This window comes from Salvelinus fontinalis, chromosome 33 (genome assembly GCF_029448725.1).
Source record: "Salvelinus fontinalis isolate EN_2023a chromosome 33, ASM2944872v1, whole genome shotgun sequence".
Taxonomy (NCBI): Eukaryota; Metazoa; Chordata; class Actinopteri; order Salmoniformes; family Salmonidae; genus Salvelinus; species Salvelinus fontinalis.
The window spans coordinates 43,127,609-43,152,266 of NC_074697.1; the positions used below are offsets into that span (position 1 = coordinate 43,127,609).

At 43.0% G+C, this 24,658-nt stretch overlaps 3 protein-coding genes across 5 annotated transcripts; 2 read left to right on the top strand and 1 right to left on the bottom strand.

Annotated features, from left to right (window-relative positions):
• Positions 1 to 3,639: 3,639 nt before the first annotated feature.
• On the bottom strand, positions 3,640 to 5,435 carry LOC129832340 (DNA-directed RNA polymerase I subunit RPA34-like). Its single transcript, XM_055896339.1, has 3 exons — positions 5,261 to 5,435; positions 4,882 to 5,017; positions 3,640 to 4,669 (listed from the first exon to the last, which is right to left on the bottom strand). The coding sequence occupies exons 1-3, from the start codon at positions 5,334 to 5,336 to the stop codon at positions 3,907 to 3,909; spliced, it is 975 nt and encodes a 324-aa protein (XP_055752314.1). The 5' UTR covers positions 5,337 to 5,435; the 3' UTR covers positions 3,640 to 3,906.
• A 312-nt stretch (positions 5,436 to 5,747) lies between these two features.
• Positions 5,748 to 12,751, top strand: LOC129832337 (interferon regulatory factor 2-binding protein 1-like). Of its 3 annotated transcripts, none has more exons than XM_055896334.1 (2): positions 5,748 to 7,827; positions 8,052 to 12,751. In XM_055896334.1, exon 1 carries the CDS (start codon positions 5,915 to 5,917, stop codon positions 7,805 to 7,807), a length of 1,893 nt encoding a protein of 630 aa, XP_055752309.1. In that variant the 5' UTR covers positions 5,748 to 5,914; the 3' UTR covers positions 7,808 to 7,827; positions 8,052 to 12,751. The 3 variants fall into 3 exon arrangements, with proteins under 3 accessions (XP_055752309.1, XP_055752310.1, XP_055752311.1); XM_055896335.1 differs by having other exon boundaries at positions 8,055 to 12,751; XM_055896336.1 differs by having other exon boundaries at positions 12,196 to 12,751.
• A 2,306-nt stretch (positions 12,752 to 15,057) lies between these two features.
• LOC129832339 (hepatocyte nuclear factor 3-beta-like) lies at positions 15,058 to 19,193 on the top strand. Its single transcript, XM_055896337.1, has 2 exons — positions 15,058 to 15,505; positions 16,499 to 19,193. The coding sequence occupies exons 1-2, from the start codon at positions 15,434 to 15,436 to the stop codon at positions 17,753 to 17,755; spliced, it is 1,329 nt and encodes a 442-aa protein (XP_055752312.1). The 5' UTR covers positions 15,058 to 15,433; the 3' UTR covers positions 17,756 to 19,193.
• Positions 19,194 to 24,658: the final 5,465 nt, after the last annotated feature.

The window sequence follows — 24,658 nt, forward strand, 5'->3', positions numbered from 1 at the left end:
GAATGGCTAATATCAAAAGTAAATACATTGTTTTTCAATCACTTTATCTACAATCAGCAATTATCTACACACTTATTTACATTAAATAGCCATTCATGCTGAATGCTTTCCCCTCAAGCATTAATAGGCACAGCACGTTCATGGTGTTCAGTTCTTCAAGTAACATTCAACAGAAAAGAAGCAGCCAAGAGGAGCCCATTCAAATCAACATGAAGCCCAGGAGAAGAAAAGACCCCAAACCCTCGTCCACCTGATCAACGGTACAAGGTTAGTCTCCATTGACAGTACGTCTTTTCATTCTGAGCACAATGTGTATTCAACACTTTTAAAGATTACGTACTTCTGTATTGAGTTTCTTCTATTTTGCAGAGGCGGCCTTAGCCTATTCGGTTCAATGACATATTTCTGCTCTTTGAATGGGAGGGCTGAGTGTGCGTCATGTCAAGGCATTAGTATGCAATGAAGTTGCTGGTGTGGTAGGACTTGTTTTGGAGGCGCTCTGCTGCAGCCAAAGCAATGTCAGGGAGGCACTTATTCATCAAAGAGCAAACAACGCCAGAACGCAATGCCAATTCTCATTGCATTTAGCAACACAGACCAATTTCACTGTCATCCTTAAACCAACGGACCATTTCTCTCTGCATCGATCCATGCACTTTAATCCCTGTCAAATGCTGAGTGTTATGGGCTTGGAAAGAAAAGGACAGAGAGAAAAGCAGAGGGGGACTGCAGCCTTCCGAGACACCAATCTTAACATGCCCAAAGTGGTGGAGCTCACGTATAACACATTGATGAGCCGAACCCCTCTCGCTCGTTCTCTCTCTCTCTCTCCATTGCCACAGAGCAGAGCACCATGGTCCTTGGCAGGTCTGCGTTGCCATGGAAACCCTCACATTGCAGCAGGCTGGCTGGAGAGCGCTGGTTGAAAAGGAGAGCAGTACAGAGGGAGAGGGGGAGAGGGAATCGCTGCAGTGATGGGGAGGGAGGAGGGAAGAGGGGGGAAGAGAAGGAGGGGGTGGGTACAGCCGGCGAGATTGGTTCTCCAATGCATTACCCCCACTAGTCGCTCCCCTCTCCCTCCCCTCAAATCTTATCATTTGCATCGGTTGGGGCGCGCAGGGCCCAATCCTGCTCTGCAGTCTGGACACGTTGTATCTTAACTTCAGACTGCATTCAATTATTAATCTGCTTCACCAGACAGCAATTACTGTTCAAGCTACCTGCAGCGCCTATAGCAAAACCATCCCCATGAAACAATACATCAACGCATAGAGATAGAGGGGAACATACTAAGAATTCTACTAGAATTCTGTTTCACGTCCAGGTGCTTCACTTGAGGGCCTCATTGTCCCAGCTGTGACTTGACCTGGTGACCCTATGGCTAATCCACTGAACACTAATGACCGTGTGCACAATGTGGAGGAAGACACAAGCCCCAGAATGGTTTGTTGCTGGAGGACAACGACTGCTCTCCTCAAGTGGATCAAATGGAAACGGACAAATAACCAGTCATGGTTAAATCTGTTAGCCCGTGAGACAGCAAAGGTGGGCAGTGGTGGTGTAGGAGACACCCACAGAACAGGAGTCAATGTTCTGCTGTTTACCTGTTGTGTAACCCACTAGCTAGGAGCCAAGTTATCAGCAGCACCATACCTGAAGCAGATCCCTAACACACACACAGACACACATTGCACGTGTCTGTGAGACGTGCAATGTGTGAATACATAGAAATATCGCATAAGGTTTGATCCAACATCAACGTTCTATGCTCTCCATACCAGAGCTAAGTTTTTTATTGTTATTCAGGAACAAAATGTATGTTTTTTTTTAACAAAACATAACCTTTTATACCATTTAAAAAAAAAAATGTTTTATGTTTTATGGATATTCAACAATATTTTGATATTCAACAATATTTTGTTCACGACGCATAATTTACTCATAAAATCAAACCATCCAAATGCAACCTTCATAAATACAGTAATGTGTCTGAAAAGAGAGGGGAAAGTGGCTCTGCCACAGCCCTGCAGTGAGTAAGTGATGCATACATGTAGTGTAGTGGGAGGAAAGTACAGACGTTGAGTCGGATAGCACCAGAGGTGTCTCTGAACTCATTAGAAAACAGGACCACACTCCAGTGCAGAGTGAGAGCAGGCAGAGAGGCAACCCACCGAATCTGTGTCCGGTAACCAGGGAAGAACCACTGTACCACAGCGCCATCTGCCTGTGGAGACAGAGTACTGCAGGACTGCAGCAGAATCAATAGTTAATGGTAACACTGAGGATAAATTAACTACACTGAACAAAGATATAAACGCAACATTCAACAATTTCAAAGATTTTACTGAGTTACAGTTCATATAAGGAAATCAGTGAATTTAAATTATCTATGTATTTCACATGACTTGGAATACAGATATGCATCTGTTGGTAACAGATAACTTAAAACAAAAGGTAGGGGTGTGGATCAGAAAACCAGTCAGTATCTGGTGTGACCAACATTTGCCTCATGCAGAGTGACACATCTCCTTCGCATAGAGTTGATCAGGCTGTTGACTGTGGCCTGTGGAATGTTGTCCCACTCCTCTTCAATGGCTGTGCTAAGTAGCTGGATATTGGCGAGAACTGGAACACGCTGTTGTACATGTTGATCCAGAGCATCTCAATCATGCTTAATGGGTGACATGCCTGGTGAGTATGTAGGCCAAGGAAGAACTGGGACATTTTCAGCTTCCAGGAATTGTGTACATACCCTTGCAACATGGGGTCTTGCACTATCATGCTGAAACATGAGGTGATGGCGGCAGATGAATGCCAAGACAATGGGCCTCAGGATCTAGTCATGGTATCTCTGTGCATTCAAATCGCCATTGATAAAAGGCAACTGTGTTCATCGTCCTTAATTTATACTTTCCCATATCATAACCCACCGCCACTATGGGGCACTCTGTTCACAACGTTGACATCAGCAAACCGCTTGCCCACACAACGCCATACAAGCAATCTGCCCGGTACAGTCGAAACAGTGAATCATCCGTAAAGAGCACACTTCTCCAGCGGCCATTGAAAGTGAGCCTTTGCCCAGTGAAGTCGGTTATAACTCCTAACTACAGTTATGTCAAGACCCTAGTGAGGACGACGAGCAAGCAGATGAGCTTCCCTGAGACGGTTTATGAGTTTGTGCAGAAATTCTTCGGTTGTGCAAACCCAGTTTCATCAGTTGTCCGGGTGGCTTGTCTTAGATGATCCCGCATGTGAAGAAGCCAGATGTGGAGGTCCTGGGCTGGCGTGGTTACACATGGTGAGGCCGGTTGGACGTACTGCCAAATTCTCTAAAACAATGTTGAAGGCAGGTTATGGTAGAGAAAAGAACATTCCATTCCTGCAGTTATGTCAATTGCACACTCCCTCAATACTTGCACTGTGTTGTGTAACAAAACAGCACATTTTAGAGTGGCTTTTTATTGTCCCCAGCACAAGGTGCACCCGTGTAATGATCATGCTGTTTAATCAGCTTCTTGATATGCCACACCTGTCAGGTGGATGGATTATCTTGGCAAAGGTGAAACGCTCACTAACAGGGATGTAAACAAATTTGTGCACAGAATTTGAGAGAAATACACTTTTTGCACACATGGAAAATTTCAGGGATCTTTTATTTCAGCTCATGAAACCAACACTTCTCATGTTGCGTTTATATTTTTGTTTCGTGTGACTAAAGAGGCACAAGTCTGAACACTCCGGTATGTGTTATCGTCTCGGCTTTATTAGATGATCACATTTCCCCTCCAAAATCCAAATGACAGTACAGTAGCATAATAATTATTTGTTGAACTGCTTAATTGAATGATACTATTATATCATAGCATAACTTCACAAACCAAGATTACCACAAAAAACAACAGACTAGTCATCATCATGCCTGTTTTTCTTCACCTTTTTCTTCCTTTTTCCAGAATCTTCAACTTCACCATAGGAACTGTCCATTGGTTCAACTTTAACTTCAACCTCTTCTTTAATTACATTAAAAGATGAATATACAGTGTCCTCCACCTCTCCTCTGTCCTTATCCTTCTTTTTCTTCTTCTTCTTCCTCTTCTCTTCTGAGAGCTCAGCTTCCTGCCCAGGATGTTCATATGGCTCCTCTGGACTGTGAGTCGTCTCTAGCAGCTCCTCCTTCACCCTGACCATCTCCATCTCCTCCTCTGTCTTTATAAGTTTCTCTTTCTTCTTTTTCTTCTTGCTCTTCCTCTCCTCCCCCGGGTCCAGTGTGACCCTGAGAGGCGTCTCTGGTGTAGACGGCAGCGGAGTATCAAGTGTATCCTCCATCAGTCTGGAGAGGGTGGGGGTCCTGCTTCCGAAAGGCTGGAAGCGCTGGCGGAGTCCCGGGGGCACGGTGGGGGCCGGGGTGGCTGGGATGGCTATGGGGGTCTGGTTGGTGCTGCAGTCGCCGTAGCTCTCACAGATGTTGAGGAGGCCGCTGAAGGCCGGGGCACAGACCACCGAGTCGAGCGCCTGGGGGTGACTGGTGAGGAGATGGAGGTCCGCAGCACCAGAGGGCCCACCCAGCACGCTGTAGATCTGGCTGGTGTTCCCACCATCACGCGTCTGCTGGGCAGGGGCCTGCATGGTCTGCAGCCCAGACAGAGGCATCTTCAGACTGCTGAAACTGTGACGGAGAGAGAGATCACAGTATGTTAAGAGGTTACGCACACCAGATATAGACCATGTGGGTGTAAAGCAATGGAAGTGGATGTTGCCTCACTTCTAATCACTGACTGAGAAATGCTGAGGACTTTGTTTGATTTCTCTGTCTGTTATTAGAAGTGAATCATGACGCTTCTATGATAATTCATATAAATGGAAAGAAGGATAGCCTACCTGTCTGGGTTGAAACTGCTGGGAGCTTTGATGAGCCATAATTCTGTGTTGTCCTCACAAACCCTTTCGATGAGGGTACTGGCACATGGTTTGTGGGCAAATGCCACAAAATCAGCTGGACACTGATACCTTGAAGCTGAAGGGATAAACATGGTTATTGTTATTAGCTATATAGCTAGCTAGCGAAGTGAACGTAATCTGTGTTTGTTGTGGAATTCGCCATATAATACACAATGCTGTCTGCCCATTGCAGCATCCCTCAGTTTGATTCCTAACAGGATTTACTAGATACCTGGCAGACAGCTTTGATGGACTTGATTGTAGTAGCTAACATTAGCTAGATAGCTAGCTAACGTTATTTAAGATAGAACAAACTTACCCTGCTTTCTCCGTTTTTGCGGAACCTCCTCGGTGTCGCTTGCCTCATCACTTGATGAAGATACATCGTTTGGCATGACCTCTATGTACTGCTAAATTGCGAAATGTAACTTAGTCTAACTAAATGCGCATGGGTGCAACATGTGTTGTTAAAAAAACAAAATCACCTTTGACCTGGATACACTACCTAGCTCGGTTCACGGGGATCTGGGCTGCGTGAGATGCGCATATCGGTTCCTTTGTAAATAGATAATATTTTACATACAGTGTTTATTAATATCCATATGATAACTTTTCGTAAACATTGGTCTGTGTGCAGTCTATATTCGCATTTTAGACGCAACTGATGCTATTCACGAGGCACGTACTCACGAAGGCCATCGCAAACGAAAACAATAAATCCCAGAATGCATCATTATCACGGAGTTGTGTAAGTTCCAGCAAAGACAGTCTTCTAGTAGAAACACTTCATGGACGCAGGCGACCGAAAGGGGGTAAAAACCATTTTTTTGTGTTTATTACAAAAAGTGTATCATATACTTTTTGGGGTATTTGAGAAGTAAAATAAGCGGCTTTTGTTCCTGAAATATTGAAAGCTAAATCTGTTTAACCAGGACCTCAGAAAGCCAGAAAGATATAAGAGGGCCTATTAAATATGTCCTCCTCCCAGTCGTCTTCAAGGCGGCAGTGGTGTTGTTACCTTTGCGATTTGCCTAAGATGCCATGGGCTATGATCTGGGACTTTAGCGAGACTGTCTGCCGAGGCTGTGTGAATTATGAAGGGGCGGACCGTATTGAATTCCTCATAGAGACGGCCAGGCATTTGAAAATAACTCATGGTATGCAGGGTGACAGGTCTCCGGGTCCCCAGCCCACCAAACATGGCCCAGGTGGTAGAGATGGACCTATGGAGGGTGGTAGGCCACCTCCTGAACGCTTTGAAAGGGGAAGAGGGGACTACGGAGCCCCAGCACGGCTCCCCAACGGTCTGCACAGAATAGATGACGGGGGCCCAAAACAAGATGTCAGTGGACAGAGCCCTAACAACGCCAGGCGACCCATGGTGTGTACCGTTCCACCCAATTTAATGACACAAGGCCTTGTGGGGGCTCCGCACGGGTTGCTAGCAGCTGTGCCCGGTTTAAATACCAGAGTCGGGGGTACCCCCCTCACCCTCTCTGCCCCCATGCTGAACGAGATCACCAAGAGGCAGCTGAGCATGGGCATGGGTGTGGCCTCCTTCCTGAGCCCTGAGTTTGAGAAGGAGCTGAGGGAGAAGCAGAGGAACGCAGAGGCTCTGGCCGAGCTGTCAGAGAGTGTACGGAACCGAGCAGACGACTGGGCCGGCCGACCCAAGGCTGTACGAGGGGCCTTGCTCACCCTCTCCGGCTGCACCCCCTTCAATGTGCGCTTCAAGAAGGACCACAGCCTGGTGGGACGGATCTTTGCCTTCGACGCCAAGCTGACGCTGGACTTTGAGCTGAAGATCTTTGCGGAGTACCCGTGCGGCTCGGGGTATATGTTCTCCAGCCTGGCGGCGCTGGTCAAGCAGATGTTCCACGACAGCCAGAAAGACTCTGGGAACAAGGTGATCAACTTGGGCCTGAAGTATGTGGAGTACGAGAAAAGGCATGGCGCGGGGGACTGGCGGCTGCTCTCTGAGCTGCTGAGTGATTCGGTACGGGCTTTTAAGGACACCCCCGGCCCTGATGTTCTCCCCCAGCCCTACCTGGACACCAGCTGCTCCATGCTGCCCACAGCGCTGTGTCACATGGCCCGCTCGGCACCGCCAGCCCGCGTGCGCCGGAGGAAGACTTCCCCGGAGCCCCAGGGTGGAGAGGTAGTGACCACAGAGGAGCAGCTCCGGCAGCACTGGCCCATGGGGATGTACCCGGGCATGGCTATCCACCTAGCTGCCTCCTCCCTACCCAGCGGAAGCCAGCCACCTCCTCACCAGGAGGGCTCGGCCTCCCACTCCCACAGCAGCGACCCCTCCCCCATCACAGCACTGATGAGCGTGGCTGACAACGCGGGTGCAGCCGCTGGCCAGTCACCCAGAGAAGCCCCTAGCAGTAGTGGTGGTGGAGGCCTGGGCCACTCCTCCTTGGCAGTGAGACAAAGCAGCAGCAGCCCCATGGCAGCCTGCCCTGCAGGGCAGCAGCGCCACCTGGCCTCCAGGAACGGGGAACCCCAGGGAGCTAGCAACTCTACAGGGGGCACCACGGCAGCCCTCCCCTTGGCTGGTGCCTCGGACCAGGGAGCAGGGGACCCCTCCGGCTCCTCTGGTCCCCCTCTCTGCTGCACCATCTGCCATGAGCGCTTGGAGGACACTCACTTTGTCCAGTGCCCGTCTGTTGCGGTCCATAAATTCTGCTTCCCTTGCACCAGAGACTTCATCCGGAGCCAGGGGGCCGGCATCGAGATGTTCTGCCCCAGTGGAGAGAGGTGTCCCCTGGTGGGCTCCAACGTGCCCTGGGCCTTCATGCAGGGAGAGGTCGCTACCATCCTGGCTGGAGACGTCAAGGTGAAGAAGGAGCGCGACCCCTAAATCCTCTGGGACACCTGACTGTAAGATGCAATTTCACTACATCTTGATTTCCTTTGAATTTGTTGTCTTGGAGTCAGTCTTTAGGCCAAAGTATTCTCTATGTAGCTAGGCCATAGGCTAATTTAGTGTTTGTGACGTGCTTTATGATACAGTATAATATATGATATGTAGCTTAAATTGTCACCGAATATGATTAGCCTCCTTTTTATTAATCTGTTTGTTTATGTGATGTCTGTCTGGACAGAAGGCTGTTGACGCCTGAGTGGAGCAGCAGCCTGGTGCCTGCAGATAATGACAATCTCAACAGGTTCTCGCCACCTCATAGCCAATCACCACGGCAATCCACCAGGTTTTCCCCACCTCACAGCCAATCACCGTGACAATCCACCAGGTTCTCCCCACCTCACAGCTAACCACCATGACAATCCACCAGGTTCTCCCCACCTCGCAGCCAATCATCATACATCTCTACCTCCATGGGGCAGGCCTTACACTATCACACCACTGTCTGGTTGGTTAGAGGGGGACCATACCCCCAGCCCTTGCTCACCTCTAATACCTAATTCACCCCTTTGTCCCTCAAACATCAACTTATTAGTATTGGTCACTAGTATTAGTCACTGACTTTATAAACCAGTGGACCATGGTTGGGAAGTATGCACTTCATCTAGGGCTTCCGAGTGGCGCAGCGGTCTAAGGCACTGCGTCTCAGTGCTAGAGACATCACTACAAACCCTGGTTCGATTCCAGGCTGTATCACAACCGGCCGTGATTGGGAGTCCCATAGGGCGGCACACAATTGGCCCAGCGTCGTCCAGGTTAGGCCGTCATTGTAAATAAGAATTTGTTCTTAACTGACTTGCCTAGTTAAGTAAAAGTTAAATAAAACTAAATCTGTCCTGTTACAGTTGATTTTAGGTCTGTTTTCTGTTTCATGGAACATCTTTCTAAAAGATCTCTGAGTGGCATTGAGAAAGACTGATGACTTGACTAAATGTTACAGCGACGTATAGACTTGGACTGTTCCTCTTGTGACCGTTTTTTGTGTTTCGCGTCACATTTGCCCTTTACATAAAACTGACTGTCACGGAGCTAGTTGTTTGCTCTTTGCTGAAACCTCAAACCAGCAGTTAAGGTATGTCGCCATCGATTTATAAGACAGACACAGAGACTTGCAGTGCTACGCGATACAATAAGATGGCTTTCACAGTGCCCAACAAAGATGCTTTATTCAGCATGTAAGAAATGGGATGGATACCTCTCTATTTTATACTGAATGTAGAATGTAAGACAATCTCTCTCGATGGTAATAGATGTGCAATCTATAGTTTTGAAACAATACAGCTTGTGGTTATCACTGAGTAGCCTATACACATGCGTAGAAACCAAAGATTCATGCTAAAGTAGATTTACAGTGCCTATAGAAATTCTATACCCCCTTGAACTTTCTTCACATTTTGTTGTGTTACAAAGTAGGATTGAAATAGATTTAATTGTAAAAAAAAAAAAAAAAGTGTCATTGATCAACACAAAATACTTTTTTACTTTTAAAAATGAAATAACAAAAATATAGTCGTTGCATAAGTATTCACCCCCTTTGTTTAGGCAAGCCTAAATTAGTTCAGAAGCTTGACATAGGCAAAGACTGGGGAGGTTTTCAGGATGAAAAGAAATGGGATGGAGCTAAGCACAGGCAAAATCTTGAAGAAAAAGAAAATAAGCAAACCTGCTTTTGCTTGTACACCAGACACTGGGAGAGAAATTCACCTTTCAGAAGGACAATAACCTACAACACAAAGTCAAATCTACACTGGAGTTGTTTACCAAGAAGACAGTGAATGTTCCTGAGTGACCAATTTGCAGTTTTGACTTAAATCTGCTTGAAAATCTATGGCAAGACTTGAAAATGGTTGTCTAGCCATGATCCCAAACACCTTGACAGAGCTTGAAGAATTTTGAAAAGAATAATGGGCAAATATTCCACAATCCAAGTGTGCAAAGCTCTTTTGAGACTTACTCAAGAGACTCATAATCACAGCCAAAGGTGATTCTAACATGTATTGACTCAGGGGGGTGAATACTTATCCAATCAAGGTATATTAGTATTTGATTTTTCATTCGTCTTTAAAAAATATATAAAAAATATAAAAAAATACTTTGACATTACAATATTTTGTGTAGATTGTTGAAAAAAATGACAAATACATTTTCATCCAACTTTGTAATGCAACAAATGTTCAAGGGGGGTGTAGACTTTCTGTAATCTTATAATTTTTGTGTTAAATTACTTTATTATTTCAATATGTGCCAGGGAAATAGTGGGTGAAATGGTTCTTGCTAGGATAGTTATAGGTTAACTGAAGTTGTAGAGGGTGTAGAGATTAAACTAATATTGTGTACTTTATGATGTTTAATTTAAAGGAATTTACTCTATGTGAAGTCAAAGGTTTTTTTCTATATTGACTGAGATTCAAGTTTTTCACGTGATCCTCTTATTATTTTTTAAAAGTTCTATAAAATCCTTGTTTTATGCTCTGTTTTACCTATGAACTTAACTCTTTGAATTGTTTAAAAGATAATATATACATGTATATCAAAATACTTCTTTCTCTGTCAGGTTTTCCTTAACCTTTTTATGTTCGTCACCAAAATTAATATATTAATTGAATTATCAATTTGCAGAGCTGGTGCCAATCAATACCTTACCATGTGCATGTGTAAATATGAAATTGAATGAGGACAATGCATCAAGCCATTGCTGATCACATTGGCATGAATGTATACAGTACACTAGTAGCTGTATCTGAAAGTGTATGTAGTACTAAAATTAGGCCTATTACCTATCTAAAATACGGTAAGTCAAATGTAGCCCTTACAACAAAAATGAATTTCCTACAAAAGCACTGAAATGTTCATACAACTTTCCTCAAGTGATTGGGAGTCCCATAGGGCAGCGCACAATTGGCCCAGCGTCGTCCGGGGATAGGCCGTCATTGTAAATAAGAATTTGTTCTTAACTGACTTGCCTAGTTAAATAACAAATACATTTAAAAAAAATAAAAAAATGCCTTTAATGGCATCCTCTGTCAGAAAGCACTTGTAAAAAATCCATACAAAGTAGAAGTATTTTTGTATTTGGCCCCTAAATTAGTAAGGATTGTCTTCCCGTTCTATTATTATGGTCCTGTCTGCCATGGACTCCTGTTGAGTTGCTTATCTCAACACAGTTCAAGGTTAAAGCTTATATTCCAACTCTATTTCTACTTGACACTAGCCTATTTCTGCCCTTATTTTTGTTGTTATTTTTTAAAACATTTTTCTGGAATGGAAACCTACTCGGGGCGGCAGGTAGCCTAGTGGGTAGAGCGTTGGGCCAGTAACTGCAGGTTGCTAGATCGAATCCCTGAACTGACAAGGTAAAAATCTGTCGTTCTGCCCCTGAACGAGGCAGTTAACCCACTGTTCCTAGGCTGTCATTGTAAATGAGAATTTGTTCTTAACTGACTTGTATAGTAAAATAAAACCCTGAATGTCAGCTATAGGACTGGGTGTACCTTTTTAATTGTTCATGCAACTTTCAGTTTCATGTACAGTACTAGTCAAAAGTTTGGACAGACCTGCTCATTCATGTTTCTTCCTTTATTTGACTATTTTCTACATTGTAGAATAATATTGAAGACATCAAAACTATGAAATAACACATGGAATCATGTAGTAACCAAAAAAGTGTTAAACAAATCAGAAATATATTTGAGATTCTTCAAAGTAGTCACCCTTTGCCTTGACAACTTTGCACACTTGGCATTCTTTCATTCAGCTTCATGAGGTAATCTCTTGGAATGCATTTCAATTAACAGGTGTGCCTTGTTAAAAGTTCATTTGTGGAATTTTTTTCCTTATTGCGTTTGAGCCAATCAGTTGTGTTGTGAGGATAAGTTCATTAGAGTTACCATCCTCTCAACATCAACTGTTCAGAGGAGACTGGGTGAATCAGGCCTTCATGGTCAAATTGCTGAAAATAAATCACTACTAAAGGACACCAATAAGATGAGACTTGCTAGGGCCAAGAATCATGAGCAATGGACATTCGACCGGTGGAAATCTGTCCTTTGGTCCAAATTTGCGATTTTTGGTTCCAACCGCCGTGTCTTTGTGAGACGCAGAGTAGTTGAACAGATGATCTCCGCATGTGTGGTTCCCACTGTGAAGCATGGAGGAGGAGATGAGATGGTGTGGGGGTGCTTTGCTGGTGACACTGTCTGTTTTTTTTTGTTGTTGTTTTTTAATTCTAGGAAACACTTAACCAGCATGGCTACCAGAGCATTCTGCAGTGATACGCCATCCCGTCTGGTTTGCGCTTAGTGGAACTATCTTTTGTTTTTCAACAGGACAATGACCCAAAACACACCTCCAGGCTGTGTAAGGGCTATTTGACCAAGAAGGAGAGTGATGGAGTGCTGCATCAGATTACCTGGCCTCCACAATCACCTGACCTCAACCCAATTGAGATGGTTTGGTATGAGTTGGACTGCAGCGTGAAGGAAAAGCAGCTAACAAGTGCTCAGCATATGTGGGAAACCCAAGACTGTTGGAAAAGCAGCTGGTTGAGAGAATGCCAAGAGTGTGCAAAGCTGTCAAGGCAAAGGGTGGCTACTTTGAAAAATCTAAAATATATTTTTTGATTTGTTTAACACTTTTTTTGGTTACTACATGATTCCATGTGTTCATAGTTTTGATGTCTTCACTATTATTCTACAATGTAGAAAATAGTTTAAAAAATAAAGAAAAACCCTTGAATGAGTAGGTGTGTCAACTTTTGACTGGTACTGTATATATTTTTTCTTCCTTGGGTGTAAATGTCACTTTTTGATATTTTTCATGAAACTTCTACGTAATTGACGACAAATTTCAAGCATAAATAAAAATGTATATTTAAAAAATAAATACTGCCTCGGTTTTATGCTGTGTTGCAAAGAAACGCTCGATGTTCAGTGTATTGCTATGTCCAGTAGATGGCGGACTTTAACCTGTGCAGATCTTGTGTTGTGAACTTCTGGCCACTTTTCTTGTAGTCTACCAGGAGGCCACTTAATTTTCCAATGTTTAGATTTTTTTTTTAGGGGGTCGCTATATTGGAGGGAAATGGCACCGTTACCGGTTTATCAATTAGATGGCGTCGTATTTGACATCGGCCATAATTTCACTTAGATAATAGGTTCTGTTATGTAATGATGGGGACCTTTGTTTTTGTATTTTACTGTAGGCCTACACTTCTTAAAACCCACATAAAGGTTAGCCTAAATGAACAACGCCGCCTACCAAGATATTGTAGAGGGCGAATCTCAGTCATAACTCCCCCCACTAGAAAGCATATTGAAATCTCTGGCTTCCTCTATTAATGTCAACTCATTAAAGCTATTGTCAGCTAATTATTGAGGTGTTAATGAACGATCTACTGTCACATTGGCATTAGAAGCTGCCGACCTGCAGGAGGATGTAGGGATGTGTGTTGGGGGAATAGACCATTTAAAGTCAAAGGATTAATGAGGAAGTAGTTCTGTCTACTCATTACTCAAATGCAGTACAGCCGGCACAGCATCTTCCTCCAAAGCTCTCCATAATGTAGTAGAATCATTGGACGGGTTATCTATATCTATCGAAATAGCTGGCCTTCGATTCAAAACAATATAGCCTAGCTAGTTTTATTTGGCCTTGGGAAACAATTCAATAAAATGTAAGCCCATGCTTAAATATAACTGTTCAAAGCAGTGCTCAAACGTGTTGCTTATAGCCGACTTCAATCATCTACTTGGTTAGGAAAGAATTGTTCTATAAAGCTTAATTGCTATCATTACAGACCGCCATGTGATATCGGCTGATGTAAAAAGGGCTTTATAAATACGTTTGATTGATCCCATTGAATTTGTTAATCGACCTGACAACATTTTGCAAACAGGCGCAAATCGTTGGAAGTGTTATGACCAATAGGCCTAATAGAGATCATGCTTTCCTTAGTCCTCATGATCTTAATGTTGAATCAAAAAGATGTATTAATGAACGAATTCGGTTGTATTTAAACTTTTGATTATTTATGTTGTTTTTCATACGTTCAATTATTTTTTAAACCAAAGTGTCCCGGAGTAAGCTATTTCTGCCTATTGCGCTGAACACGAGGTGTCCTTCCTGCGTGTTTCCTTAGCACATTTCTCAGCTAATCCTGTCGACCACCTATGCGCATCAATTACAGCTCCATTCATTGGCAATTAGGAAATGCATTGACATTCAGATTTTACTGTCTGCGCTTGACAACGAGATGTGTATTCTGAATCAGGCCAAGGATAGGCCTACATCACACATTGGATTAGGTCTGCATTATTTATTGTTTTTCGTTATTTTGGTTTGCCAATATTTTCATCACTTAATTTACCTTCAAATGTAACCCTCTTATTGCAGACAACATAGCCTGTATTGCATATGAATAATTCAATGTTTCGTTTATGTTCAATTGGACTTAAACTGTGCAGGCCTATAACGAGGAAGAGCATAGGCTATGGGAGTTGGGGACCAAAGTGCTTCTGAGAAGTCAATTTCCCCAACAACTAATCATTCTCCATAAAGCCGTTAGAGCTCCAGAGAAGTGTTAGCCGGGGGTATTAACAGCTCTCCCACTGGTCATTCACCTCAGGCTCCCCTATCAGACCTCCCACTGATGAATTTAACCCGTGAGAAGATTATACCCCTGACCACATCAAGGCCTGCAATAATCCTTCGAGTTGTCCTCTTCATTTCACATCTTGACCTATTGAGCGGATATTTTCATCGGTCAAGTGTATTAAAATGGGAGACAAATAAAAGAATGTCGATCCCATTGAGCTACAGATTGACTTTAATTGGCAGTCATACTGATTATCAACCAGAAGACGACTCAGCTTGAAGCAACACTTTATAAATTCATATTCTAATAATTGAAAGGCACAAATTAGTTTTGATTTTATAATTGTGGTGTAAAATAAATAATGAAAATAGCCTACAATCAGTGAGGTTTCAGCAGCAGTTTGTAGTCAAGAAGTGGAGGATGCATGCTGCAATTGAGATGGATGTGTCTGTCCCGGGCCAATATACACCCTCACCAGGGGGCAAGAGAGGTCTTTTTACGATATTCAAATAGCCTTGGACGATATTCAAATGCCCTTATGGGGCGGGACCTCACCTGCGTTTTTAAAGAAGGCACGTCCAACTTTTACTGTACTTGCTCATAGCACATTGACTCACACGGATCGGTTCACGGGAGCATTCTGCGGACGTCATACGGATCTAGCGTTCCCCAAAGAGAACGCCTGCTTAATATAAATAACCTGTTACTCTTGATTATGAAAAGATGGATGATTGATAAATCAACGAATAAATATTGACATTTAACTGAAGACCTACTCACTCTTGTTTATTTTGTATTCTAGCCTTCTATCCAGTCAGTGGAACTCTTTCGTTATCTTGGATTTAACTTGTACTATTTTTGCCGGTGTCCTGAATTTTGAGCAGAGACTCAAAGCTATTATAAACACAAACAAGGATTTGCCGTCTCATTCGCTCAAATATAGTTTCTTACTATAAAAAGTTGTATTTGGGATGTTGAGCTCAGTGAAGATGGAGTCTCATGAACTGCCAGAGTGGAATGCCTTCTACAGCGAAGCCAGTGAGGTAAAAACACTTTTTCTATATAAGTTTACCATATGGGCTGTGTGTGTGTGGATGCTGGATATATGTTTCTTTAAAGTCTATTCTAGAGTTTCTTAAAATTAAGTTATTTAATCGAAAGCTCAGTATTTTACCAACACAACTGGCTTTATTTAGATTTTTTTCACTCCTTTTTTCACTTGTGGCTGCAATTTCTTATCTTTAATATAGTAATGTTAGACTTTTACAATTCAACATATAACACTGACGTGATATGATTTGGCTCAATTTGTCTATTGTGTGACCTGTTGAAATTGTATATGTGACATTTAGAAGCTTGTTTACATAAAATCTATCTTTTTTTTTAAATTCCCTAGTCTGTTTACTAACACGTATTGGCCAATCTATTTAAATATGCAAATTGTGAATGTTAAAGCATCTCGGAAATTAAATTAGCAGTTCATTTGATTAACGTAGGCTACCTCCGAAAGTTTAAATAAGCTATACATTTACTCAAGAAATTCGTGATTAAATGAAAGGCAACTGAAATCTTGTCTTTAATCAACGTTATATGCTCTCAAATAAATATTAGGTTACTTAGATGATTGTGTAGTTTACGGCTCTGTGATCCTTTTTTATAGCGTATTATATCACCGATAGCCCATGGTCAGATATTTTGGAACGTTTCGTTAAAAGTTTGTTTTATTTGCTGTGGTTTTGTAGTACTTAGTAGTAGGATAACTACTAAATTAAAGGGAACGAATCCATGACGCGCATTTTCAGTTTATTATTTTGAGGCGTATTTTTATTTTTTTATTTTTTCATTTTCAGGTTTAACAATGCTATGTGAACTCAATGTCCCTTTCTCAGCAGTTGTATCATTGTCCGTTTATGCTTTCCATTAGTACAGGCTTTTGAACACAAAAATACAATTACATTATTTATTGTCTAAACCTACATATCTATATTTTTGTGTTTCTAAATGACTAAATCAACTCTTTTCTGTTTTGTTTTCAGATGTATTCCTCTCCCAGTGTCATGAATTCAATGAGCTCAATGAGCACCATCAACAGCTACATCAACCTGAACCCAGCTTGTTCTCCAGCCACCATGAACATGGGCTATGGCAGCTCTGGGCTCAACAGTCAACTGGCGTCCATGGGCGGAGGAGCCAACCATATGAACATGTCCCCGGTGACTTCATCCCTCAACCCCAGCTCTCTCTCCCAGCTGGGCTCCCCAGGCCCTTCCCTGGGCTCCCTCTCCCACTACCAGAACATGGGCCAGCCCATGAGCCAGTTGAGCTACCCCTCTCCCACCTCCCTCAACCGGGCCAAGGAGGTGCCAAAGCCATACCGCCGCTCACTGACCCACGCCAAGCCACCTTACTCTTATATCTCCCTCATCACCATGGCTATCCAGCAGTCCGGCAGCAAGATGCTCACCCTCAACGAGATCTACCAATGGATCATGGACCTGTTCCCCTACTACCGCGAGAACCAGCAGCGTTGGCAGAACTCCATCCGCCACTCGCTGTCCTTCAACGACTGCTTCGTTAAGGTGGCCCGCTCGCCCGACAAGCCCGGCAAGGGCTCCTACTGGGCCCTGCACCCCAACTCAGGCAACATGTTTGAGAACGGCTGCTACCTGCGCCGCCAGAAGCGCTTCAAGATCGATCAAGAGAAGGCTGCGAAGAAGTCTGGGAAGTCCCAGGACGGAGGCTCGGGGAAGGGGGGCCATGGAGACAGCCTGATGGAGGAGCACAGCCCAGCGGGGGGCTCGGAGGGGGCTGACTCGGCCCACTCTGACAACTCCCACCCTGGTTCCTCCTCAGAGGAGCAGCAGAGGAGCATGGTCCAGCTGGACTGCCCCCCACAGCCCCAGTCCCACATTCAGAGCACCCCGGTGGAAATCCCCTCCTCCGTGCCCTCCTCCATCTCCTCCTCCGCCCCTCTCCTCCACTCCCAGATCATGGGAGGCAGCCCCCACCTCCTTCCCAGCGCCATGCATAATCTGGACCTGCAGAACGACCCTCTCAAGGCCATGGATCCCCACTACAACTTCAATCACCCCTTCTCCATCACCAACCTCATGTCCAATGAGCAGAAGATGGATCTGAAGACGTACCAGGACCAGGTGATGGCCTACAATGGCTACGCCTCCTCCTCTCCGATAGCAGCCAAGCAGATCTACGACAGCGCAGGACCCTCGGTCATGGACTCTGGGGCCTACTACCAAACCCTCTACAGCCGGTCGGTCCTCAATGCCTCCTAACATGGAGGCCTCTGGACCACAGCCAAGTGGTGCTGACAAGGACTTTTAGCAGCCTTGAAATCCCAAAATGTAAGATGGCTGCCACTGAAGGGCTACTCAATAGGGACCAAAGAACATTTAGCAGTGCTGATACACAGTTGAAAAGGGAAACCCTGCAGTTACATGAAGTTGAAGACAAAGGTTAAACCCAGTGCTGGATTGACACCTATTCACCCGAAGGTCTTTAAACTGATACATTCATAAATCCACACAGAAGTCATGTCTCCCCTTTGCCATTTTTTTTGCTTATCTCTTTTTTAGACTACTTCAAACTGGGTTTTGGTTTGTTCAACAGACAAGCAGGACTACTTGGGTTGTACACAGTGTAAATAGACAGAGTGGGGGAAAGAAGTTGTGCATCTATTTATGAAGGGAAGAAAATTAATATATCTTGTACAGTGCTGTATTGACAAGTTACAAAACAAATGTGACATGAAACAATTTGAGGGATTGTGGGAGTGAGAAAAGGTTCAGGTTACTGCTTCGAGCAGTTGTTACTGCATTACAGGGAATTCTTGTTGGGTTTTACAACATATTGCTTCATTCCCATTTTTAATATGCTGTTTTAATCTCTTCAAATACCCATCCATAAACACAAATGTAGCTGCCATGGTTCATTTTTACAAGAGGTGGAAGGCTGTTGTTTTTACTTGATAAGAGAGCCATTTCTTGTATTCTTTTACCAGGTATCCATTTAAAGAAAAAAGATGAAGTCTGTATAAAAATGGATGAAACTGTGGTAAATCTAATTTCAGCTTTGTTTGTCTGTTTTAAAACATTTTCAGAGACCCCTTTTATTATCAATAATGAGAGCATGCTGTTCCCCAGCTCTTCATGTCATAGGATATTTGGGAATTGCTTCATTATATTACACAACATACCAAGGGTTAGGAGGGAGAGGAGCTATGGTATGTCAGTTACTAAGATAGGAGTTGAATGGAAATTCACTAATAGGACCATTTACATACAGTACTTTGCACGTGATTTCCCACCATTTTGCACAGCTGGGGTGGCCCAGTGTGTGTTACAACAATTACATATAATAACCTTTTTTACTGCAAATGGCAAACTAGAATTGGATCACTGTAACAATGTCAATGCAACATGGAGCTTTATGTCGCAACCCTCATCCTCAAAGTGCCTTTCAAGATGTTTTGATAATGGAGGTCCAATAACTGAATATTCACTGAAGGAACACTTTTTCAAAGATAAACCATGAGTTTCAGGTCAGAAATGCTGTTTTTATTTCTTGTATTTTAGTTTTAAAAATACTATTTAAATGATTTTGCTTTTCAGACTTATATATTGTATATATTGTCAAGTTGTTGTTTATGATTTGAATGTTGTGATTTGAACGATTCATGTTTTTCTTATTAAAAAGCAAAACTTCGGGGAGAAACACGATTGTTGCCTGTTCCGTTGAAATAAATATATACATGAAATTATCTATAGACGTGATGAAATGGGTGTACATGTTATTTTACAAAATCCTTTAAAATAATTTAAAGAAAAAACACATGTCATTTCCATGTTCATTTTGTTTATATTTACAATTGGATGTATATATTTACACAGAGGCTCTGTGATGTAGGTCTTGCTGCAGGATGGACAGGTCCACCTGAATTGTATAGGGTTGTTGAAACAGCTCCCTACCAAATGACTCTTGTATGTGACTTTTGGGAGGGTTAGACTAAACAGTGTTGAACTCACGCTGGCCCTCTGGCCCCAACACAAACTGGGCCAGGCTTCTAGACACTACTTTACTGTAATGGCCAGTGAATCATCTCACAACAAAGTGTTTTCATTGGGATTGGGTGCCTTCACATTTGAACAAAAAGTATAATTCGAGTCATTAAAAAAGCTCTAACTGCAGTTAGTTTTGTCCTGCTGTTTCAGGATATCCTAATTTTACTGTAAATAATCATTTTTTAAATTTGTCGCTATATTCCAGCATTTTAGATTTGAGATAGAACGTTTCGTGTTAGGTGACAGTACAGTATGTCAGCTTTTATTTGAGGGTATTTTCATACTTATCTGTTTTACAAGTTAGAAATGAAAGCGCTTTAGTGTACGTTTAGTATTTGGTCCCATATTCATTGCACACAATGACTACATCAAGCTTGTGAGATGCATTTGCAGTTTGTTTTGGTTGTGTTTTGGATTATGTTTTGCCCAAATAATAACATGGGAGTCAATGAGATGTAGACGTTAAAAATGATACTAACCATTCAAGCTAGAAACACCAAAACAACTTCAGGAAGATAGAAACACTTCATGGATTCATATTATTATATTAGATTTGCAACTTCCAAACATCGAGTCTAGTGTAAACTACGTTGCTTCTGTTCCGATTTTTTAATATTATTTATAATTTAGAAATGACAACCATTAAATATTTGCATAATTAACATGGGAGTCAAGGGTGAGCATGAGAGCTAGATATTCAAAGTGCCACTGCTTTCTTAACCATTCAAGCTAGAAACACACCAAACCAACTTTGGGATGATGGAAACACCACGACATGACTTAATTACTGTAAACCTTATCATTTGCATACATGAAAAGTATTTTACAATGATTACACATCACACCATATTAAAGTGGCAAATAGCCGACGTATAATGATACTGAATATAGGTAATGTACTGTAAGATATAACACTCAACGGAACAGACTATTCTGACTTACAATAAACCTAGACTTTATTCGATTATTTTAATTTGCTTGAGTTTGCATAGTAAAGTACATGCTGTAACTTTCTAACAATTAAAGTTCTAAAAAATAAAACACATTTTAAAGTGTTCAGGCAACCCTAACTTAGATCGTTACATGTACTTATTCGTAACATGTAATACTTTCCCTGACACAGATTAAAGCAAACACACAAAATATTATTTTTTCTAGTTTGATAAAATGTTTCCTTCAAATGATTTTGTGTGACCTAAAAAAGACATCTCTGTGGCATATTGGACAGGAAACATCATGTGTGTTTTTATTGAGTATAGCTGGCGTAGGGACATGAGCACATGTCCAACGGGACAATACATTGGTTGGACAAATTCCAGAAAGGGTGGAATTGAGAATAAGATGATACATACATCAGTGCAGCATAAATACATGTTTTGCTTAGAAACAACATTCCTTCAAGTGACCAGTTATTGTCTTTGTGATGTAGCAGTTTAGTTCTTTAAAAAGTATCATTCATGTTATGTATCAGTCAACTGAACTCTTTGTCATTGTCTGTGTCGTTCATGGATAGGTTATAACGGCATGGTATTCACTTTTTACAAGAAGGAGTCATCCAGTCAGAGGAGAACTTGATGTTGAGTTTTAGTAGAGACCAGCATTCCATTGACAGTAGGACAGCCTTCCACAGCCTTCTTGCTCAACACTGCTCTGTGTTTCCGGAGTTGTCACGGAGGGGTGCAAAACCATTCTCCAGTGTCACGTCGCACTGAGGGAGCTTTTGAAGCTGACTGTAGATCCCACACACACACACACACTGGCCTGAATCTTTTAATAGGAATCTATGGCCGTTCGTCACCTTCCACACAACACGGTGCAGTTGGTTTGATAAGATAGGCCAGTATTTAGCTGATATGGTAGCCACAGCTACACAAAGGTGCATTGGGAACAAGGGACAGAGTCCTGCCCAGTTATGACTAACCTGGAACAAAATGTCACCCCCATATATTAGCTGTGATTTGTCATGTACTCTGTTGTGAACCACGATAACCCCATTCAAACACTTCTCAGATAGTTGTATGAACATAACACTATTGATGATCAGAATCGGTTCACTTTTGACAACAGCATAATGAGACAAAAATGTTAGCCACAATTTGAGAACTTTTTGCCAATTCAACCAACTAAAGACATGTCGCTGACGTAAGATGAAATAGCAAGTCAACCATTTTGACTCAACCCAGTTTAACCCAGAGGGTATAGTTTTGCAAAGTATCTCAAAATGTCCTCCCCAAGAGAAACTCCACTGTCGTTGCTCTTGTTTAACGTTTCACCTAAGGCACAGGAACAAGTGACAGCAATTTGTGCTCTTGTCAGGAGCGCACAGGAGGAAAAACACAATTGATCCCTTTTCGGATGTTCTGTGCGCTGACAGAAAGAACACGTTAATAATGGCTTCTGGCAAGCTGGTTGATTGTTAGGGAATATGGGTGGACATACGACAAGGACACTGATAGAACAGATGTATTGTTCATCCAGACCATGTATCTAATGAACCATTATTTTCCCCCTCAATTAAATTGTTAATTAATGCACTTTGGATTTCCTGGCTTGTCAGCCATCATTCATCATTTGGGAAGTTAAGAGCTGTCATAGCAGGCGGTTAATGTTGGATACTTATATCCTGGCTGTGGTTTTTCTAGTCGTATGTACAGGTAACTGCCAAAATAAAGGAAACACCAACATAGAGTCTCTAAATAGGTAGTTGCTTTGATGCAGCTTGGCATATATCCTACACGTCTCTGGAACTCTTTTGGAGGGATGCAACAACATTCTTCCCAAAGAAATTACATACATTGGTGTTCTGTTGATGGTGGTGGAAAACACTGTCTCAGGCACCTCTCCAGAATCTCCCATAAGTGTTCAATTTGGTTGAGATCTAGTGACTGAGACAGCCATGGCATATGGTTTACATCGTTTTCAGACCATTCAGTGACCACTCGTGCCCTGAGGATGGGAGCATTATCATCCCTTTGGGGCATAGCCATGGTAACCAAAATAATGGCCTGCCCAGAATTATGATACATAACCCTAAGCTTGAAGGGATGTTAATTGCTTAATTAACTCAGGAACCACACCTGTGTGGAAGTGCCTGCTTTTCAATATACTTTTGTATCCCTCGTTTAGTGAAGTGTTTCCTTTATTTTGGCATTTACCTGTAGATGTGACAGATAAAACTAGAGGGACGGGTGGCTCCTGGCTCATCCCTTGAAGATGTACTATGTAAATGAGAGCTGCATCCTGGATGTAACACTGCATCCTGTTGGATCGTATGTTGACATTTCCCAAGCAGTGAAAGAAAAGAAAGTACATGCTGAGACGTACAGTTCAACCCTCAGGCTATACTCTCATGTTGGATTGTTGGAGGAAAAAAATAGTGGAATAATGGAAGACTTGTTGCGCAGATGGGATGACTGCACTTTTAAAACGTAGCCGCCCTTTGAAGCATATACTGAAATATTACACATTTGAGCCCTGTGAAATATAAAATTGCGATAATGCATGTTTTGAAGTTATAATAGATAGTATACATTCATCATTTAATCTCTTGTATGATCATTGCATTAGATATGAGACTACAAAAACATGCCTTGTTATATATTTCATGTAGATAGTGTACATTAGGTGTTGTGTTTATGTCGTTGTACACTCTTCGAAAAAAGGGTTCCAAAAGGGTTCTCTGGCTGTCCTCATAGGAGCACCCTTTTTGGTTCCAGGTAGAACTCTTTTGGGTTCCATGTAGAACCCTCCGTGGAACGAGTTCTACATGGAACCCAAAAGGGTTCTACCTGGAAAAAAGGGTTATTCAAAGGGTTCACCTATGGGGACAGCCGAAGAACCCTTTTAGGTTCTAGATAGAACCTTTTTTTCTAAGAGTGTAGTAACGGGACACATATATAAACATTTTATTCTGGACTTCATATCCTGCTCTAGCTCTCTCCAGCCTGTTGTATGTTGTGCTGTGCGGAGGAGGCCAGTCAGTGAGTGCACATGGAAGAGACAGAGGCAGAGATAATACGCTGGACTTTGCTCTTTGGGTTGTGGGTGTTGTTAAAGTGGCTCCTGATAAAGCAGGACTGGGAGACAACGAGACAGAGAAGGGGGCTGATTACATTTCCTTGTGAGAAAGAAAGAACGAAAACTAATGGATTGATCAGGGTCTGAGTGTTGAGTCAACAATGCAGAGAGAAAAGCTCCATGGCCAGCCCAGTGCCACAGTCACACCTCTGGCTTTAACTCGGCACGTAGGAGCTTATGTCTGCTCTTATGTCTTGGCTGATGTCCAACTAACACATACTGTTGGTATGGCCTGTAATAGTTGCCCTCTGTACGTCTGATACAGCTTTTGTCGCTCAAAACGTCCATTAACCCTCATTTGCCTCTTGGTACTAACACTGCGACAGACGAGCTGACACATTTTGAAGAGGACATTCAGACAGAGGGAGGAATGCTTGTTTCTTCCTTTCCAAAAACACTCCACTCTCCGAGTCCAAACAGAGCAGTGTCTCGCTGCAGGGAGAGAGAGACAGTGTGTGATAGTGTAGCCAGTGATTTACGAGGCAGTGGACAGTGGCTGTCAGACCTGGCTGTGTTGTCTTAAGGTCTAGCCGGGGCTGACACGCTCTTCCTCTGCTCCCGCCGGGCCAGGTCCAGGTCCAGGGCCTGCCCCCTCGTCCACATGGACCCCAGATGGCGGAGGACATTCCAGAGGCGTTCATCACCCACCCAGCCGCCGCTGGGTGAAGCCACCACCACCGCCTCCAACACCTCCACCACCTCCACCACCACACTTAAGCTTCTGTCTCTGGAGGTCCTGGAGAGTAAGGACCTGAGCAGCCACAACACATGGCCCCTACACATTGCACAATACATGGTCGTTTTGAAAGTTTTTTTTAATCATCCTTACAAAAAGGATGGACGGGTGGATTTGAATATAATAGACCACATCAGGGTATCTGCTCATGCACTGACACTGATGCATTCTGGGAATCTGAATGTGCTCAACTGTAGACAAGATAGGATCTAGCTAGGATCTCACAGGCTTTAGGCCAAGTTTAATGATCTGATGAACTAGATGAGGAAACCTAGAGTTCCTCTTCCTGTTCTTCAAGCATGTTG